The 22,917-nt window shown below is 32.1% G+C and overlaps 1 protein-coding gene across 1 annotated transcript in view; it reads left to right on the top strand.

The window, feature by feature from the left end:
* Nucleotides 1–22,917, top strand: part of LOC136037418 (cell division cycle protein 23 homolog) — an 89,900-nt gene that overhangs the window by 22,733 nt on the left and 44,250 nt on the right. The window contains exon 4 of the mRNA XM_065720185.1: nt 19,019–19,251. Within this exon, the coding sequence (XP_065576257.1) occupies nt 19,019–19,251 (233 nt within the window). The remainder of the gene's footprint in view (nt 1–19,018; nt 19,252–22,917) is intronic.

The following is a 22,917-nucleotide window of genomic DNA, read 5'->3' as shown; positions in this document are numbered from 1 at the left end:
TGGAAGTTGAAAGGGCCAATACCCTTTTAATAGTCGAGAATGATTGGAGGGCAACTAACCCCCCTTTTACATCCACCATTTTTCCAAACACATCCAATAAACATTTTGAGATATCCATTTTGTTCAGCGTAATTGAAGGTCAGGAAATTATGTCTTTGAGGATGGCAACCCCCTTCCCCCCACAGCCCTCAGTGTAAGAGCTTTACGTTATGCCCTGGATACATATATATATATATATATATATATATATATATATATATATATATATATATATATATATATATATATATATATATATATATATATATATATATATATATATATATATATATATATATATAGATATATATATATCTATATATATAAAAATAAGTTGTTTGTGGGTTATGTCTGTCTGTCGAGTGACGTCGTGTTTGTCCGCATATGACGTCTGAATTATTTCACACTAATACAAAAGAAGAAAAAAAAACTAAAAAAGGTAAAAACTACAAAAAAAAATAAAAAGAAAAAAAAATTAAAAAAGTTAAAAAACTAAAAAAAACTAAAAAAAGGTAAAAAACTAAAAACTTAAAAAAAACTGAAAAACTAAAAAAAAGGCAAAAACTACAAAAAAAACTAAAAACTAATAAAAAAACTAAAAAAGCTAAAAAACTAAAAAAAACTAAAAAAAGGTAAAAAACTAAAAACTTAAAAAAGAAAAAAACTAAAAAAAAGGAAAAAACTGAAAAATAAAAGAGAAAAAGAAAACTAAAAAAATATGACTAAAAATAAAAAAAAATAAAAAAGATAAAAACTACAAAAAAAAACTAAAAAGAAAAAACGAAAAAAAAATAAAAAAGCTAAAAAAAGGTAAAAACCAATAAAAAAACTAAAAAGAAAAAAAGGAAAAAACTTAAAATTTTTTTCTTCATATAATATGACGTCTGAATTATTTCATCATATACCAATTCAAAAACGAATGTATTCAAGCCGATGTAGCTGAGTTGATAAGGCGTTATGTTCCAGGTTCTAGGTTCAAGAGGTTCCAGGTTCGAACTTTGGCTTTAGCATTAATATAAAAGAAGCAAAAATCTAAAGAAGGTAAAAACTACAAAAAAAAACTAAAAAGAAAAAAAAAATCTAAAAAATATTAAAAACTAAAAAAAAACTAAAAAAAGGTAAAAAACTAAAAAAAAACTAAAAAAAGGAAAAAACCATAAAATAAACTAAAAACTAATAAAAAAACTAAAAAAAGCTAAAAAACTAAAAAAAACTAAAAAAGGTAAAAACTAAAAGAACTAAAAAAGAAAAAAAAACTAAAAAAAGGAAAAAAACTGAAAAATAAAGGAGAAAAAGAAAACGAAAAAAATAGAATTAAAAATAAAAAAAATAAAAAGATAAAAACTTCAAAAAAAACTAAAAAGAAAAAAACTAAAAAACCTAAAAAAAGGTAAAAACCAATAAAAAAAACTAAAAAGAAAAAAAGGGAAAAAATTAAAAATTTATTTCATCATATACCAATTCAAAAACTAATGTATACCGGGATGACGACCGGGACACAGGGAATATAAATGACGACCGGGACGCAGGGACACAACTACAACGGTGACCCCGGGGGAACAGGGGGGATATATAAATGACGACGGGGACACAGGCAATGTTCGATTAGCAATCACCATCAACAAAGCTCAAGGGCAATCATTAGAATCATGAGGTATAGATCTGAATATGGATTGTTTTTCCCATGGACAATTATATGTTGCATGTTCAAGAGTCGGTAAACCTGACAATCTATTTATATGCACAGACAATGGGGCAGCGAAGAATGTTGTATATTCACAAGTTTTTCGTCGTTAAAAACATAAATTGACTTTGCATCCAGTTGAACTTTATCCTTTTCAATCTTAGACATCGTGACGGATGAAAACTCGGAACAATCTATATATATATATAAAAATAAGTTGTCTGTGTGTGTGTGGGTCTGTCTGTCGGGTGACGTCATGTTTGTGTGTCGACTGACGTCATGTTTTCAACTGACGAAATTACGACCGGGACACCGGCACATAGGGAATATAAATGACGACACTCAAAGAGAAAGCGACCGGGACAAAAGGAATGTTCGATTAGCAATCAACAAAGCACCGGGACACAAATGACGACCGGGACACAGGGAGTATAAATGACGACCAGGACAAAAGTAAAAAAAAAACTAAAAAAAGGTAAAAACTACAAAAAAACTAAAAAGAAAAAAAAACTAAAAAAGCCAAAAAACTAATAAAAAAAACTAAAAAATCTAAAAATCTAAATAAACTAAAAAAGAAAAAAAATAAAAAAGGAAAAAAATAAAGGAGAAAAACAAAACTAAAAAACGAATGTATATACAGACCGGGACACCGGGATACAAATGACGACCGGGACACAGGGAATATAAATGACGACCGGGACACAGGGACACAACTACAACGGGGACGCCGGGGGGCACAGGGGGATATAAATGACGACCGGGACACCGGGACACAAGGAATATAAATGACGCCCCGGACACTCAAAGAGAAATCACAGACTGGGACACCGGGACACAAATGACGACCGGGACACAGGGAATATAAATGACGACCGGGACACAGGGATAAAACTACAAAGGGGACGCCGGGGGGCACAGGGGGATATATAAATGACGATGGCGACACAGGGAATGGTCGATTAGCAATCACCATCAACAAAACTCAAGGGCAATCATTAGAATCATGAGGTATAGTAGATCTGAATACGGATTGTTTTCCCATGGACCATTATATGTTTATATGTTGCATGTTCAAGAGTCGGTAAACCTGACAATCTATTTATATGCACAGACAATGGGACAGCAAAGAATGTTGTATATTCGCAAGTTTTACGTAGTTAAAAACATATATATATATATATATATATATATATATATATATATATATATATATATATATATATATATATATATCACAGGTGGGACATAGGGACATAACTACAATGGCACGTAACTAATATGGCGCGTAACGACTTACGCGCGCGGGGGGCTTGGGGGTGGGGGGCGCGAAGCGCCCCCACCAACTAGGTGTTGGGGTGGCGCGTGGCGCGAAGCGCCACCCCAACATCTAGTATATATATATATATATATATATATATATATATATATATATATACAAAATTTTATATATATATTTTATAATCTTATAGAATTTTATATATATACTAGCTGTTGGGGTGGCGCTTCGCGCCACCCCAACACCTAGTTGGTGGGGGCGCTTCGCACCCCCCCCCCCCAAGCCCCCCCGCGCGCGTAAGTCGTTACGCGCCATATTAGTTACGCGCCATTGTAGTTGTGTCCCTATGTCCCACCTGTGAATATAGATATATATATATATATATATATATATATATATATATATATATATATATATATATATATATATATATATATATATATATATATATATATATATATATATATATGTTTTTAACTACGTAAAACTTGCGAATATACAACATTCTTTGCTGTCCCATTGTCTGTGCATATAAATAGATTTTCAGGTTTACCGACTCTTGAACATGCAACATATAATGGTCCATGGGAAAACAATCCGTATTCAGATCTATACCTCATGATTCTAATGATTGCCCTTGAGCTTTGTTGATGGTGATTGCTAATCGACCATTCCCTGAGTCGCCATCGTCATTTATATATCCCCCTGTGCACCCCGGCGTCCCCTTTGTAGTTATGTCCCTGTGTCCCGGTCGTCATTTATATTCCCTGTGTCCCGGTCGTCATTTGTGTCCCGGTGTTCCAGTCTGTGATTTCTCTTTGAGTGTCCCGGGCGTCATTTATATTCCTTGTGTCCCGGTGTCCCGGTCGTCATTTATATCCCCCTGTGCCCCCCGGCGTCCCCATTGTTGTTGTGTCCCTGTGTCCCGGTCGTCATTTGTATCCCGGTGTACCGGTCTGTATATACATTCGTTTTTTAGTTTTGTTTTTCTCCTTTATTTTTTTCCTTTTTTTTTTCTTTTTTAGTTTATTTAGATTTTTAGATTTTTTAGTTTTTGTATTAGTTTTTAGTTTTTTTTTCTTTTTAGTTTTTTTGTAGTTTTTACCTTCTTTTTAGTTTTGTTAATTTTTTTTTTTACTTATGTCCTGGTCGTCATTTATACTCCCTGTTTCCCGGTGCTTTGTTGATTGCTAATCGAACATTCCTTTTGTCCTGGTCGCTTTCTCTTTGAGTGTCGTCATTTATTTTTTTCTTTTTCAGTTCTTTTAGTTTTTACCTTTTTTAGTTTTTTTTAGTTTTTTAGATGAAATTTTTTTTTAGTTTTTTCCTTTTTTTCTTTTTAGTTTTTTATTGGTTTTTACCTTTATGTTAGCTTATTTTTCAGTTTTTTCCTTTTTTTTTAGTTTTTTTTTATTTTTTATTTTTTTTAGTTTTTTACCTTTTTTTAGTTTTTTTAGTTTTTTTAGTTTTTTTAGTTTTTTAGCTTTTTTACTTTTTTTATTAGTTTTTAGTTTTTTTGTAGTTTTTGCCTTTTTTTAGTTTTTTCAGTTTTTTTTTTAGTTTTTTATTGGTTTTTACCTTTATTTTAGCTTATTTTTCAATTTTTTCCTTTTTTTTAGTTTTTTTTAGTTTTTAGTTTTTTTAGTTTTTTACCTTTTTTTAGTTTTTTTAGCTTTTTTATTTTTTTTATTAGTTTTTAGTTTTTTTTGTAGTTTTTGCCTTTTTTTTTAGTTTTTTTAGTTTTTTAGCTTTTTTATTAGTTTTTAGTTTTTTTTGGAGTTTTTGCCTTTTTTTAGTTTTTTTAGTTTTTTAGCTTTTTTATTTTTTTTATTAGTTTTTAGTTTTTTTTGTAGTTTTTGCCTTTTTTTAGTTTTTTCAGTTTTGACGTCACCTGATCCAGTTTTTTCAGGTGACGTCACCTGATCCACGATCCACAGATCCACAGACAACTTATTTTTATATATATAGATAGTTTTTTTTTTTTACTTATGTCCTGGTCGTCATTTATACTCCCTGTGTCCCGGTGCTTTGTTGATTGCTAATCGAACATTCCTTTTGTCCTGGTCGCTTTCTCTTTGAGTTTCGTCATTTATTTTTTTCTTTTTTAGTTCTTTTAGTTTTTACCTTTTTTAGTTTTTTTTAGTTTTTTAGATGAAAATTTTTTTTAGTTTTTTTCTTTTTTTCTTTTTAGTTTTTTATTGGTTTTTACCTTTATTTTAGCTTATTTTTCAGTTTTTTCCTTTTTTTTAGTTTTTTTTAATTTTTTATTTTTTTTAGTTTTTTACCTTTTTTTAGTTTTTTTAGTTTTTAAGCTTTTTTACTTTTTTTATTAGTTTTTAGTTTTCTTTTGTAGTTTTTGCCTTTTTTTAGTTTTTTCAGTTTTTTTTTTAGTTTTTTATTGGTTTTTACCTTTATTTAGCTTATTTTTCAGTTTTTTCCTTTTTTTTAGTTTTTTTTAGTTTTTAGTTTTTTTAGTTTTTTACCTTTTTTTAGTTTTTTTAGTTTTTTTAGTTTTTTAGCTTTTTTATTTTTTTTATTAGTTTTTAGTTTTTTTTGTAGTTTTTGCCTTTTTTTAGTTTTTTTAGTTTCTTAGCTTTTTTATTAGTTTTTAGTTTTTTTTGTAGTTTTTGCCTTTTTTTAGTTTTTTTAGTTTCTTAGCTTTTTTATTAGTTTTTAGTTTTTTTTGTAGTTTTTGCCTTTTTTTAGTTTTTTTAGTTTTTTAGCTTTTTTATTTTTTTTATTAGTTTTTAGTTTTTTTTGTAGTTTTTGCCTTTTTTTAGTTTTTTCAGTTTTGACGTCACCTGATCCAGTTTTTTCAGGTGACGTCACCTGATCCATCCATCCACAGACAGACAGACAACTTATTTTTATATATATAGATATATATATATATATATATATATATATATATATATATATATATGTACACAAAATTTTATATATATATTTTATAATCTTATAGAATTATATATATATATATATATATATATATATATATATATATATATATATATATATATATAGAAGGCTGCCGCGTGCTATGCTGGGGCCCGGCGGCGAAGCCAAGATTGTTTACATCTATATCATCCATATAATGAATTTTCAATATCTCACACCTTGTAGCAGTATAGTGGATGGAGGTGAGCCTGCAAATTGTAGGGCTTAGGTTCAATCCCAGCTGCTGCAAGGAAATTTGTAAGATTTGTTAAGATTATGTAAATAATTTTTTGTTTTCTTTATGGGACTGTAACTTCGATTTAAGAAAAAGGGAAAGATCCTAAAAAAACTAAAAAAAAAAAGAAGAGAAAAAAAAGAAAAAAACTAAACAAAGTTAAAAATTAGCACCTAGCATTCGTGTTTATACGGTGAGCGGTGGCGCTTAACAGGGGTAAGGCTTAACTGGCGCTCACATCGTAACTTTATTCTCGATCCAATTCTACACATTTAGACATAGCAACAGTACGATTAGGTGAAGGCATTCCCAAATGCTTGAGAAGTTTGTTTGCCATAGATAACCATAAATCTTAAATCATAACTAAAGTGCAGTTATAAATTTCTGTTTTAAAGTCAAAGTCATATCTGACTTGCGGTAATATTGTTAGGTACTAAAAGTCGAGGATATTGCTTTGTGCACCTTCCTCTGTCCATGTATGGTGAACTTTCATTCAATTCACCGCAAGTTCTATGTATCATATTTTTTACAACAGTGTCATGTAAGCCCCTATCGACATCTACATCAGGTATTCTACTGGAAATCACATCGTCAATTTCATTAGAAGTAATTTTATAATGTAGCCAGATTAGTATATATGCGTGTGGCAATCCTCGTTTTTGCCATTCCACTGAGTACAACCAGCATCGCATTGACCCAAACACTTTAAGTTTTACTATGAAATTTATCAGTGATTTCAACTTTTGCCGGAAGACACGGGCTGTAGTGTCATGTCTATGAACCGGCGAATGTCCAGGAAGTAAAAGTTGCTGTATCTCATCCCAAGATAGATTACATGTAAATGTAATAAATAAATCTGGACGACCATAGCGACGAACATGCTTAATGGCATCTTGAGCATACTCATGCACATGATGTGGACTGCCAGCATATGACGAAGGTAAAATCGTTACTCTTCCAATGTTAGTAGTATTACCGTCATTTACAACTGCATCTCGCAAATGAATGTATTGTTCAGAACAGAGCCTGGTCTGATTCCGACGGATGATTAGCAAACTTTCTGATCCAATATTTGCATTCATATCAACGATGTATTGGTGAAACAATTGACGGCATTTTAAAATATAATTCTCTTCATCCTGACGAATCATTATTCTGTAGCCATAATAGCTCATTGCACTGCTTTTCCTGGCTTGCGGCTGAAAGAGAAAGTAAAAACAGAATGCGTGTCGAGGAATTACTAGAGTATATCAGAGGAATTACCAGTTGTATATCCGCAAGTTTTACGCAGTTTAAAATTAGCATCTTGCACACGTGTTGCTGGGGCACGTTTCGAAAAAAATAAAACTAAAAAAAAAATAATAAAAGGTAAACACCTAAAAAAATTAAAAAGAAAAAACAAAAAAAATAAAATAAAAGTAAAAATCTAAAAAAAAGAAAAGAAAATTAAAAAAGAAGAGATTACAAGAATTCAAAAACCTTAAAAAAGAAAACCAAAACTTTGAAGCTTATCAGATATCATTGTTAGAAATTGGACTTGCTTTAATACTGGCTCTTTATCGAGTTGAATTGTCCTCTTCGGGACTTTCAACATGTAAAGCCATTTATTTTCATCAAGAAATAGTCTACGCCCATGACTGGTCTTGCTGATAGCCGCCGGGCCCCGAAAACTGAAAAAAATCGCTTTTTTGCCAAATTTATGTCTTGGAGCTTGACACCTTTTGAACTGCTATAGGCAAATTTCTCAAGATTTGTTTTCACGGATAACTTGCTTTCGTTTCTGTATTTATTTTCCTTTTTAATTTCCTATCAGGATCTTTCAAACCCCATTTCGGCACAAGAAAAATTAAACAACTAGGTATTGCTGACCAAAATGGTGAATTTTCGTATCCCAAGGGTTGGAAAAAACTGATATTATATCAAAAGTTTATAATTTATTCTTTCAGGCAGGAAGGATGGGTTGCTCATGCAGGGATTAAGACCCAAGATGAGTAAGGAAATTCGAAAATTTCGAAAATTTCCACGGTGTAAAAAAGGCGATAAATTTAATGCTAAATAATTGCCGACCTACTGTAATAGTTACTCCATTTAAAGATTAAAAAAAAGTTATTTCAAAAAAGAATTTTATCTTATTTGCATTAAAAATATTTTAATCAACATCCAGTTTGGTTTTAGCTCAGGTCGTTCTACTGAACAAGCAGGTACAACCGTTTTGCTTAAAAATAACGATTTACTGAATAATTTTATTTACGTATCGTGCAATATTTACGATGTAGCAAAAACATTTGATATTCTAAATCATTCCATTTCGTTTAATAATTTATGAATTCTTGGAGGAGGATTGGATTTAATAAAGTCATATCTACGAAATTGCAGATTCCAAGAAGTCCAGAGCCATCTGTCTCAGCCTAACTCTCTGGATGATATTGAAGTTCCCCAGGGGTCTATATTTGGACCGTTACAATTATTGATGTATATAAATGATCTCCCTAATTGTCTGTAGATGTTTGTAGATGATACTGTGGTATTAGTTGAAGCTAAAACCCCTTCATTATTGATCGAGAATATGGTGTCGAAAACGAATTCAGTTATCCAATGGTTTTCTTGTAATCGATAAGTCGCAAATTTGTCTAAGACAGAATTTATGTTTTGGGAGATCTAAGCAAGGAGTGGCTTAAGTTGGGATTGATGAATTAGTTTTTTCTGGGTGTAGAATTAGAAGTGTTAAGATATAGAGAAATTTGCGGATTATTCTTGATGAGCTTTTGTCTTTCCATATTCATTCTGACCACCTATGTACAAAATTAACCCACAATTTACGATTTTTAAATCGATTGAAGTATGTTGTTCCTATTTCAATTACTAAAATTTTTTCATTCTTCAATATAATTATACCTTAGATATTGTCGCATTATCTTCCTAAATTTTTAATCATTTTGAACCCTCCAGTTATTGCAAAATAAAGCTGAAGAATCCTTGCTACTTTCTTTCTTCGTCCTGCTTTACTTCAAAGTGCTTCTGAAACATAAACTTTATTTTCATTTATTCAAAAATTAAGCCTTAGTCCACTTAAGGATTGTTAGTCCACTAATATATATGCAATCTTTCTTTAAAGGTATGAAATACGGTAATAGTAAAAAGGTAGAAATATGGTAAAAACAAAAAGGTTAAAAATTACAGAAATAGTGACGAGTCAGCAATTTAGATTACAATACTGAATCAAAAACAGTAAGAAAAATTCTGAAAAAATTACCAACCTGGTATCATTATTGAAAACTGCGTTGAACAGACTGTACTTAGCGAGGTTCTGGGCCTCAATTGATTTATCTTTGGGTCGGGTCTGTGGATACAGTTTTCTGATCTTTTTCTGATTTGTTTTGTAAATATGAATTCTATAATTGTTTAGTTCATTCAGGTTTTTTGCAATGTGTTAATATTTGTGATTTGGTAAAATTTATAATATTTAGTTTACCTATTGTTGCTAAAAAGAGGGATATATTAACAGGATAAGCTTGTTTTGGTTTTACTTGGTTGTTTTACATTTGCTGTTTTTTTTTTCTTTCATAGGCATGTATTTTTGGGGGTGATACCTGACACGGGGATGCCATGGATATTCTGTGGTAGCCACAACACTCTGCTGGGTAGAGAATTTAAAGTGGCGAAACCCTATATAGGCCAGTGTATTCTCCTGATGAGCCCTTGTGTTGGGTGTTGCCTCTGAATTATTTGTCTATATTATTTTTCTATTGTTTTGTAAATGACGACTTATACTTATTGACGACATGACTGCCTGTCCATGGATTATTCTTTATGGTTGATTGTGTATGGCTATGCTGTTTGACCTATGTGATTGTGTGGATGAGTAGGGTTAAGGCCTCATTCAAGTGCTGGTCTATATTAATCACTAATTTAGGAGAACAGGCTTCCTTTTCTCCTTCTGTCTCTTTTTTTTTTTTTTTTTTTTTTTTTTTTTTGTGCTGTTGCATTGGTGATTTCTCTTTTCATGATATCTATCTATCTATCTTCTATATATATAAAAATAAGTTGTCTGTCTGTGGATGTGTCAGGTGACGTCACCTGAAAAAACTGGATCAGGTGACGTCAAAACTGAAAAAACTACAAAAAAAACTAAAAACTACAAAAAAAACTAAAAACTAATAAAAAAAATAAAAAAGCTAAAAAACTAAAAAAACTAAAAAAAGGCAAAAACTACAAAAAAAACTAAAAACTAATAAAAAAGCTAAAAAACTAAAAAAACTAAAAAAAGGCAAAAACTACAAAAAACTAAAAACTAATAAAAAAAATAAAAAAGCTAAAAAACTAAAAAAACTAAAAAAAGGTAAAAAACTAAAAAAACTAAAAACTAAAAAAAACTAAAAAAAAGGAAAAAACTGAAAAATAAGCTAAAATAAAGGTAAAAACCAATAAAAAACTAAAAAAAAAACTGAAAAAACTAAAAAAAGGCAAAAACTACAAAAAAACTAAAAACTAATAAAAAAAGCTAAAAAACTAAAAAAACTAAAAAAACTAAAAAAAGGTAAAAAACTAAAAAAAAATAAAAAATAAAAAAAAAACTAAAAAAAGGAAAAAACTGAAAAATAAGCTAAAATAAAGGTAAAAACCAATAAAAAACTAAAAAGAAAAAAAGGAAAAAACTAAAAAAAATTTCATCTAAAAAACTAAAAAAAACTAAAAAAGGTAAAAACTAAAAGAACTAAAAAAGAAAAAAATAAATGACGACACTCAAAGAGAAAGCGACCAGGACAAAAGGAATGTTCGATTAGCAATCAACAAAGCACCGGGACACAGGGAGTATAAATGACGACCAGGACATAAGTAAAAAAAAAACTAACAAAACTAAAAAGAAAGTAAAAACTACAAAAAAACTAAAAAGAAAAAAACTAAAAAAAGGCAAAAACTACAAAAAAAAACTAAAAACTAATAAAAAAGCTAAAAAACTAAAAAAACTAAAAAAAGGCAAAAACTACAAAAAAAAACTAAAAACTAATAAAAAAAATAAAAAAGCTAAAAAACTAAAAAAACTAAAAAAACTAAAAAAAGGTAAAAAACTAAAAAAACTAAAAACTAAAAAAAACTAAAAAAAAGGAAAAAAAGGAAAAATAAGCTAAAATAAAGGTAAAAACCAATAAAAAACTAAAAAAAAAACTGAAAAAACTAAAAAAAGGCAAAAACTACAAAAAAAAATAAAAACTAATAAAAAAAGTAAAAAAGCTAAAAAACTAAAAAAAATAAAAAAACTAAAAAAAGGTAAAAAACTAAAAAAAATAAAAAATAAAAAAAAACTAAAAAAAAGGAAAAAACTGAAAAATAAGCTAAAATAAAGGTAAAAACCAATAAAAAACTAAAAAGAAAAAAAGGAAAAAACTAAAAAAAAATTTCATCTAAAAAACTAAAAAAAACTAAAAAATGTAAAAACTAAAAGAACTAAAAAAGAAAAAAATAAATGACGAGACAAAAGGAATGTTCGATTAGCAATCAACAAAGCACCGGGACACAGGGAGTATAAATGACGACCAGGACATAAGTAAAAAAAAAAACTAACAAAACTAAAAAGAAGGTAAAAACTACAAAAAAACTAAAAAGAAAAAAAAACTAAAAACTAATAAAAAAACTAAAAAATCTAAAAATCTAAATAAACTAAAAAAGAAAAAAAAAGGAAAAAAAATAAAGGAGAAAAACAAAACTAAAAAACGAATGTATATACAGACCGGGACACCGGGATACAAATGACGACCGGGACACAGGGAATATAAATGACGACCGGGACACAGGGACACAACTACAACGGGGACACCGGGGGAAACAGGGGGATATAAATGACGACCGGGACACCGGGACAGGGAATGGTCGATTAGCAATCACCATCAACAAAGCTCAAGGGCAATCATTAGAATCATGAGGTATAGATCTGAATACAGATTGTTTTCCCATGGACCATTATATGTTGCATGTTCAAGAGTCGGTAAACCTGACAATCTATTTATATGCAAAGACAATGGGACAGCAAAGAATGTTGTATATTCGCAAGTTTTACGTAGTTAAAACCATATATATATATATATATATATATATATATATATATATATATATATATATATATATATATATATATATATATATATATATATATATATATATATATATATATATATATATATATATATATATATATATATATATATATATATATATATCTATATTCACAGGTGGGACATAGGGACACAACTACAATGGCGCGTAACTATTATGGCGCGTAACGACTTACGCGCGGGGGGGCTTGGGGGGGGCGCGAAGCGCCCCCACCAACTAGGTGTTGGGGTGGCGCGAAGCGCCACCCCAACAGCTAGTATATATATATATATATATATATATATATATATATATATATATATATAGAAAGGGTTATCGTACAAAGTTTGAACTTTGGAGGGGGCTTACTGGATTCATAATCAGAAGTTCCAGTGCCCTTTTTAAGATTCAAAGTGATCAAAGGATAGATACCCCCCACCACTCCTCGTTATTTTCAAAAATGTATCTGATACAAATTTTGAGATGGCCATTTGTTGTCGTAAAAACTTTAAAAACAGCTCATTCGATTGGAAATTGAAAGGGCCAGTGTCCTTTTTATGGCACTTGGTATCTACCAAGTGACATATAGTGATCACAAATTCTGTCGGTCTGTCTGTCCCTGTTTTGGTACTTAAGGCAATTCCAGGTAATCTAGAACGATGAAATTTGTCAGGCGTATCAGGAACCAGACCAGATTAAATTAGAAATTGTCATTTCCCCCATTTGATCATCTGGGGGGGGGAGTGGGGGGACGGTTAAATCGGAAAAATTAGAAAAAATGAGGTATTTTTAACGTACGAACGGGTGATAGGATCTTTGTGAAATTTGATGTTTGGAAAGATATCGTGTCTCAGAGCTCTTTTTTTTTAAATCCCGACCTGATCAGATGATATTGCGGGGAGTTGGGGGGGGGACCTAAAATCTTGGAAAATGCTTAGAGTGGAGGGACCGGGATGAAACTTGGTGGGAAAAATCATTACTAGTCCTGGATACATGATTAACATAACCGGAACGGATCCGTTATCTTTGGAGAAGTTGGGGGGGGGGGAGGGTTAATTCTGAAAAATTAGAAAAATGAGGTATTTTCAAATTACGAAGGAGTGATCGGATCTTAATGAAATTTGATGTTTGGAAAGGTATCGTGTTTCAGAGCTCTTATTTTAAATCCAGACTGGATCCGGTGACACTGTGGGGAGTTGGGGGGGGGATCTAAAATCTTGGAAAACGCTTAGAGTGGAGGGATCGGGATGAAACTTAGTGAGAAAAATAATCACAAGTCCTAGTTACGTGATTGAGATAACTGGAACTGATTCGCTCTCTTTGGGGGAGTTGGGGGGAGGGGTTAATTCTGAAAAATTAGAAAAAAATGAGGTATTTTTAACTTACGAAGGAGTGATCGGATCTTAATGAAATTTGATATTTGGAAGGATATCGTGTCTCAGAGCTCTTATTTTAAATCCCGACCGGATCCTGTGACACTGGGGGGAGTTGAGGGGGGGACCTAAAATATTGGAAAATGCTTAGAGTGGAGGGATCGGGATGAAACTTGGTGGGAAAAATAAGCACAAGTCCTGGGTACGTGATTGACCATAACCGGAACGGATTCGCTCTCTTTGGGGGAGTTGGGGGGGGGGGAAGGTTAATTCTAAAAAATTAGAAAAAATGAGTTATTTTTAACTTATGAAGGAGTGATTTTATCTTTATGAAATTTTATATTTAGAAGGACCTTGTAACTCAGATTTCTTATTTTAAATCACGACCGGTTCCAGTTTCATTGGGGAGGGGGCCAGAAATCTTGGAAAACGCTTAAGCGGAGAGGTCAGGATGAAACTTGGTGGAAAGAATAAGCTGAAGTCCAAGATATGTGACGGAAATAACCGGACCAGATTTTTTTTCTTTGGTGGAGTTTGGGGGGGGGGTGTAACTCGAAAAATTAGAAAAAATGAAATATTTGTAAGTCACGATCGTAATGAAACTTGATCTTTAGAAGGATCTTGTGCTTTAGAACTCTCATTTTAAATCCCGACCATATCTGGTGACATTGGGGGAGCTGGAGGGGGAAACCGGAAATCTTGGAAACCGGACATCTTGGAAAACGCTTAGTGCGGAGAGATCGGGATGAAACACGATGGAAAGAACAAGCACAAGTTATAGATATGTGATTGACATAATTGGAACGGATCCGTTCTCTTTAGGAGATTTTGTTAATTTGGAAAAATTGAGCTATTTTAACTTAAGAACGTGTGACCGTATCTTAATGAAATTTGATATTTAGAAGAAACTCGTGTCTCAGAGCTCTTGTTTGAAATCCCGACCAGATCTGTTAACATTGGAGGGAGTTGGAGGGGGAAACCGGAAATCTTGGAAAACGCTTATAAATGTCGTAGATATGTGATTGACGTAACCGGACTGGATCCGCTCTCTTTGGGGGATTTAGGGGGTGCGGGTTCAGTGCTTTTGCGAGTTTGGTCTTCTGGACGTGCTAGGACGATGAAACGGGGAGTCGTTTTCCCCGATTCGACCATCTGGGGGGCTGAAGGGAGAGGAAAAATTAGAAAAATTGAGGTATTTTTAACTTATGAGTGGGTGATCGGATCTTAATGAATTTTAATATTTAGAAGGACCTCGTGACTCAGAGCTCTTAAATCCCGACTGGCATTAAGCTTCTGATTAAAGCAATCTGTTGATTCTTAGAATTTTGCCAGAGCTCGTACCGTATGAGCTTTTGGCTCTTGGCTCTTGCGACCTCGTCATAAGTGCCATATGAGCTTTTAGGTCTTGTTAATAATCGAAAGTGTTTGGAAGGCAACTAACCCCTCCCTCGCCCACCATTTCTCCCAAACACATCCAATAAAAAATTTTGAAACCGTAATTGAACTAAAATTACGAAATTTGAAAAACTATAAAATCTTTAACGTAATTGAAAGGACCTAAAATTATGTCTTTGAGGATGACACCCCCCCCCCAACAGACTTCAGGGTAAGGTAAGTTATGCCCTAGGGGGATATAAGGTATATATAGAAAGGGTGATCGTATAAACTTCGGATGGGGCTATTTGGATTGGTAATCAGAAGTTCTAGTGCCCTTTTTAAGATTCATAGCGATCGAAGGGCGAATAACCCCACCCATCCAAACTTCGTATTTTCCCGTAATGCGTCTGATAGAAATGTTGAGATTGCTATTTTCTGCCGTAGAAACTTCATAAAAGGCTTACTCGATTGGAAATTGAATGGGCAAGTGCCCTTTTTGCTAGTCAAACGTGATTGAAGGGCAACAAGCCCCCCCTACGCCCATTAATTCTCAAAACACATCTATCAAAGCTTTGAGACCTTTTGTTCAGTGTAGTTTAAAGATCTGAAAATTATGTCTTTGACAACCACCATACCTTTTCAAGACCAGAACATAATTTGCACTTTACTAAAAACAAAATATATTTAAAATATTTCCACTTTGTTTTTACTTGTTTAAAATGTTTTTACTAGATATATCAAGGGGGAAGTCCTCCCCCTTGCAATCCAATTACAGAGGGAGGGTCTAGTGCCCCTTTTCAGAGTAACAAGAGATTGGAGGGCATGCAGCCCTTCTCCATTCATTTTTCAAGCGCATCCAGTCAAAAGTTTGAGACAGCCATTTTGTTCAGCATAGTGCAACGGTCCAGCAACTATATTTCTAGAGATAGTAGGCATGTCCGCCCCACACAACTAAGCAATTGGCCTATTTTACTTCAAAACTAAATGTTGCTCTAAAAAAATAAGAAAATCAAAAGCCATTGTGTTAAATGGTTACCAATAAGACACCTCAGCGACATATCAAGAACGACTTGGGGTATAAAATGGAAACTATCGGGGCTACTGGCATTACTACTTCTTCTCTTGCAACTTAAATAAATATAAAGAGTGTAAGTCTATCCTGGTTGTCAAAGAGCATCTATAGAGTCTTTTGAGAATAATAATTAGTTTTGTTTTTCAAGTTAACTTGACCAGGTATAAAATTAAATTAAAAATACTATTTGTGTCAGGATTAAAAATATTTGAAAAGGTTTTTCAAAAATACAAATAGCAAGCCAAAATTTTATACTTACAGAAAAGATAGCTGAGTCAAACTCAAAAGGAGCAAAAATTAACATAAGTTGGGCTGATAACCCCTATGCCCGCTGGTACTGTTTTCACCTTTCTTACTTTCATAAATGATAAATTATCTAAACCTTAACGAAGAAATGTCAGTATATGTCAATTTAAGTGACAAATCACGGCCATTTGTTTTTTTGTTTTTTCAGTAAACCGCAGATTTTGTTCTGGTTTTGAGAAGGCATAGGGGTTATCAGCCCTACTCATGCCAATTTTTGCTTGTTTGAGTTTGACTCGGCCATTTATTGTAATTTCTGTTCGTTTTGAGTTTCATTTCTCTAATGACAGTGATTTGTGGTAGTTTTACGCTTGGAAGATTATTTGACTTTATTTTTGCTCATTCTTGGCTTAATGGAGCTCTTGCCTTTTCTTTGAAAGACTTTTCTTGTGGTAAGTTTTTTAAATTAATTTGTGATAAGGAAAGAGTTAAAGAGAGATGGGCATAATATTTTGAGAATATGCTAAACCGATATAGAGTTGCATGAAAAGATATAGAGGAAGATGAAAAAGTCTGTGACATCTTGGATGTAAAGTTAGATTTATTTTAGGAGGAAGAATTAGCGACAGTACTAAAGAATAAAAAATAATGAGGCCCTAGATAAGCTACTAAAGATTATGAATAGGATTTTTGAAAAAAGGGAAACACATGGCAATTTTAGGATAACCCTAACTAAATTTCTGTACAAAACAGGTGACAAGAGTGAGTGTGGTAACTACGGAGGCATTAACCTGGTCTCTGCGGGTAGCATACAACTTAGTATGATGATACTTTTTAGATTCAAAGACGCTGTAGACAAAGATCCAAGAGAAAAAGTTTGGTTTCAGGAAGGGTAGAGAATGTGTCGACCAAATTTCACTCTTAGGCTAATAAATGAGAACTGCCTGAGTCATCAAACATCTTTAGTCCTCAGTTTTATAGATTATTAGGAAACGTTTGATTCAGCTGATAGAAGAGTCTTCGTGAAGGTCTTATCCTTGTATGGTATACCAGAAATATATTTAAATAATAAGTGCTATGTACGAGAATTATGCTGTTGTGGTTAAGGTTGGAAATGAGTTTAGTTGCTGGTTTCGTAGTTAGTCCGGAGTTAAACAGTGTTGAGGTCTATCTCTCATTAAATGGATCATTTTGATAGACTTTGTCTTAAGACGCACAGGAAATGCAATGGGAGAACACGGAATCAAGTGGGGAAGACAAACTTTCCTGGACTTAGAGTATACTGATGATTTAAGCATCCTAGATGAAAGTATGAACAAAATGAGTGATTTTTTGGAGGTTTAGCATGTTCAGGTTGCTTGAATAGGTTTGCAATTTAATGTTAAGAAGACTAAGTTGCTAAGGCTAGGAATAGATGAAGATGAAAGGAGATGCTGGGTAACGAAAAGATCCATCAAGTGTACAGCTTCACTTATCTCGGTAGTATTATTAGTAAAGACAGTGGGAGCAATCAAGATCCAAAAATTGGAAGATAAGTTTGCAAATCAAGATTAGAATATTAGGAGTTATAGTGATCCTATTGTGGTTCTCAACCATGGGTGCTCTGCAAACCGAGGAAGATTTGATAGATGTTTTCCAGAGAAATTGTCTACGGATAAATTTGGATACCCGGCTGACTGATTGTATTTCAAACGCAAATCTGTACCCAAAGCGTGATTCAATCCCGCTTTCTATGGGTTATGAGAGAAAGCTTGATATGGTTAGGGCAGTTTCTGCGGATGAAGGATGATGGATTGCCAAGAATTGTCCTTTTGGCCTAACCGTCTAGGGCTAAACGGAAAACTCGTTCGTGGTTTATTGGGAGGATGTCATAGTGAAAGAGTTAACGGGAATGGGAACTTGCTGGGAAAGTGCAAAGAGGAGGGCTTTAAATAGATTAGGGTAGAGGAGGAGTTTGTAGAAAAAAACAGCAAAAATCACAACGAATCGCAGGGGAAAAGGTTGTACAACGAAATCTTCTGTTAGATGACAAAGCAAAATTACAATGGAATGAAGGAACGTGTCAGTTTAGTGCGTGTGAGTCTGTGAAGAATGAACAGGAAGGTTAAAATGGAATTTATGCCAGAATCACTAAATTCAATTAAATTACTCTTTCTTCACCATAGAAGCTGGTTCCTTCAAAATACTTCTTATTCACGACAAATCCTTCAATTCATATATATATATATATATATATATATATATATATATATATATATATATATATATATATATATATATATATATATATATATATATATATATATATATATATCGTTCGTATTGACAATTATACTAATTGTAATGAAGTATTTATAAATTTAAATTAGTAATTGAACCATCCAGGCTCAAGTAAGAATTTTTTTTTGGAGGGGGGGCTAAGATCCCCCTTTCTGAGATTGGTCCAAAGACGCCTCCTCTCTTTGAAGTATTTGTCCGACTCGTGAAAATGTCACAAAAATGAATATAAACAAATTTTGATGCGCTTTTTGAAGTTCTTTCATACCCGCCCTTCCCAAGTAAAAATTGATTTGTACCCAACTCCCCCAAGAACAAAATCCTGGATACGGTCCTGTTGAGAATATCCTCTCATTCCTGATCTCTTAAGTCTCTGATCTTAAGTCCCCCATTAATTCTTTACTCTCTTTGGCAGTGACAACAGAGAACATGAACCTTCAACACTTGACTGAATTAAAGCAAGAATTAAGTGCTGCATACAAAAAAATGTCTTTAGATGCCTGGAGTCTATATCTATATGGAATTGTTTTGAAGAAACTTAGAATCCTAGACGAAGCCTATAATATATTGCTGGAAGCCATAAATCTCGAACCCATTCACTGGGGAGCATGGCTAGAATTAGCTGGACTTATAAAGTCTAAAACAGAGGTAAAGTATTCTTTATACTCGGTTCACAATATAGTTACACTTGTGGATAGAATCAATACAAGGCCTATCCAGGGGGGGGGACCCCCAACCCCCGAAATATTTTTCAACTCGTGAAACATAACAAAATAAATATAAACAAGTTTTTGACGCCTTTTTGAAGTTTTTTGTACCCCTCCCCCCAAAAATCCTTTTCTAATCCCCACCCACCCAAAAAAACAGGATACGACCTTGAATCAATCCTATACACCAGGGCTTCTTAAACTCTTTTATATAGCGACCCCCTTCAAGCTTAGGAAATTTTAAACGACCCCCTCCTCCATATAATGAAATATATATTAACCGTAGATGTAGATGTGATATTGCACCATTTTAAATGTAAATAAAATAAGGATTAAATAATACGTACCCATTCATTTCACATACACACATATATATATATATATATATATATATATATATATATATATATATATATATATATATATATATATATATATATATATATATATATATATATATATATATATATATATATATATATATATATATATATATATATATATATATATATATATATATATATATATATATATATATATATATATATATATATATATATATATATATATATATATATATATGGAAACGTTGACGGGATATCGGTCGTAATAAAACACAATAAATAGAATGACATAAAACTATATATATATATATATACTTATTCAATAGAAAAAATAAACTTTTGTAACAATTTTTTTATAAGAAAACATAAAACTATATCTATATGTTCAATAGAAAAAATAAACTTTTGTAACAGTTTTTTTAATAAAAAAAACATATTATTAACATCAAACAATATTAATGTGACGGATGTGATTGTTTATTTTTACACAAATAATTAAATCTAGGCTCAAGTTGAGTTAGTGCAAATCGTAATAAATTTTCAACGTTTACTAAAGTTGAACGGTATTTTGATTTTATGTAAGTTAATGTGGAAAAGGCTGATTCACATAAATGTGTTGTACAAAATGGCAGTAATTTGTTCATTGCCATTTCCGATAGTAGGGGTATTATGATTTGATTTCTATCCAAAATTCATGCACAGGTACTTGAGAAAATCTGAGTCGCAAGGTAGTACCACTTGTTAATTCGGCAAATTCTTCTTGTGCTTTTAAGTTTAAAAAATTAATTTCTTCCATTTCAATTGAAAATGGATTGCAAATCCATTGTTGTGTATCGATATCATTGAGAAAATACCTATGCATGTAAACTTCCATATCCTTCAAATGATTAACTATAATTTTTGTTATAGGATTATCTTTTTTTTGAAATATTGTTACTAATTATATACTCGTCAGTAAATGGAAACATTTCGAGCGATCCACTTTCCTCTCTGTTCTTCCATATAAGAATTTTTTTTAAGAAAGGCCTCAAGTTTATTTTTTTAACATAAACATATTAACGCAGACTCCATGCATTGATAAATTCATATCATTGATTTTATCAAAAATATCTACCAAATAGCATAGCTTGAGAAGCCATAAATTATCGTGAAAATAATCGGCCAAATTAGAATTTTGCTCTGTAAGAAATATAAGAACTTCATCTTTTAAAGTTAATAATCGTTTCAAACTTCGACCTCTTGATAGCCACCTAACTTCAGCATGTAGCAATAAACTTGTATAATCCGAATCCATATCAATGCACAAATTTTTAAACAATCGACTATTAAGTGCTCGACTTTTAATAAAGTTAATGATTTTGACTGCATCAAAAAACACAGTGTTTAAGTGCCTCTCGGTGAATCATAAATGCTTCCCTCATAAATATATCTTACAAAAAGTAACAACTGTGCCATTTTTAAAATGTCTGTCGACTCTTCCAGTTGTATTGCAAACTTTGAGCTGTCTTTAAGCCTCATAAGAAGCTGTTGAAATTGATCATTGCTAATGTCTGAAATTCTTTTGGACACAGTGTCATTTGATAATGGAATTTTACTAATTTCAGCAGCATACTGTTTTCCATGAACAATTTCAGACATTCTTATAGCTGCAGGTAGTAAAAGTTGCTCTCCAATAGTAAAAGCCTTTTTCGTTTTTGCTATCAAATACGAAACTTCATACGATGCCAATAGATATTTATCATTCAAAGTAACATACTTCTCCAAAGTGTTCTTTTCTTTATTTGATGTTTGTAAAAGACGCTCAAAATATTCTATTGGCTTTTTTGATAACGTTGCATGTTTAGTATTCAAATGTTGTTGCAGTTTTGACGGTTTCATGCTTTCTGCAGCCAAAACTTCTTTGCAAATTAAGCACACTGGTTGTTTTTCATTGTTGTGAGAAGAGCATGTGAAGCCATACTGCAAATATGATTCGTCATTTTTTCTTTTTTTTTGTTTTGTTAGAAGTCGGATTTGAAGCACTGCAACTTGGTTGTGACGGCGTGACAGACTTATTAGTTGGAATTTTAATTAGCCATTTATCCATGATTGTTAAATAATAATAAATAATTAAACAAAATGTTGTTGAACTTTAACGTAATAATTAAAACACCAACTGAAAATTACCCAGTAAATACACACATGTCATTACGAAGACAAAGCTGAGTCCAAACTGAAGTACAAACAGCATGTGTAAGCTGTAAGGCGACGAGGCGTCTGGGTACTTATAATCACTAGGTTATCTTGCAAACACTGACGCCGGCGGCCAGACATCAATGTCGAAGGTTCAGTTGAAAATCGAGGGGCGCGTTATATTTATTATTTTAAATGCTACTTCCATATTTTCATTTATAGGCCCTACATAACAGTTTTGCTTTGCCACTTTTTTCAACAAAAAAAGTTATAATAAAACTACAATAGTATTTTTTATGATTTTTATTTGTATTTACATTTGTACGTTGTGTGTATACTAATTTTAAAATCTTATTTATAATGATTGAAAAGTATCAGATCTTTGCGACCCCCTTTCAGTAGTCTCACGACCCCCCTGGGGGTCGCGACCCACAGTTTAAGAAGCCCTGCTATACACGATCATTGTGTATTCTCTTTTCGATTAGTTAAGCAGAATAATGCTCAACTTTCAAGCGTAAATTTATGATTCACCATTCAGACTTAAGATTTAGGTCAGTTTTTATAATCAGAAAAGACGGAAGGTTAGAATGGAGTGTTCCTATCTCAATCAATAATTTTATTGACCCATATAAAATGACACGAAAGTGCCCATATGGAGTAAAGGAAAAAAAAGAGAAGAGAGAAAAAAAAATCAGACCATGATAAACAATACTAAATAAACGCACTATAATATGGGTGGCTAAGGGCTAGAGATGAAACAAATTCGCCACGTCGTTGGTCCACAGCTACCAATGGATCAGTAACACCAGTCCGCGTATTAATTACCCAATACGCGGACCGCGTATTAGTTGATGTATTAATTATTTGCAGTATTGATAAACTGGATTTTAAAGTTTACAGAAAACCCAAACAAAACAACAGATATCTACATTTTAAATCCAATCACCCCCTCCCCCAAGTTAAAAGAGCTGTTGTTACCTCTCTTGTCGATCGTGCCCCAAACATTTGCTCTGAATATCACATCACCGATGAACTAAACTTTATTAGAAACATATATTTTTGAAACGGTTGTCCTATTGTCTTTATTAATA

Source organism: Artemia franciscana, chromosome 16, assembly GCF_032884065.1.
Source record: "Artemia franciscana chromosome 16, ASM3288406v1, whole genome shotgun sequence".
NCBI lineage: Eukaryota > Metazoa > Arthropoda > Branchiopoda > Anostraca > Artemiidae > Artemia > Artemia franciscana.
Note: the sequence above shows the minus strand (reverse complement) of the source record. Positions and strands in the feature narration are given on the sequence as shown.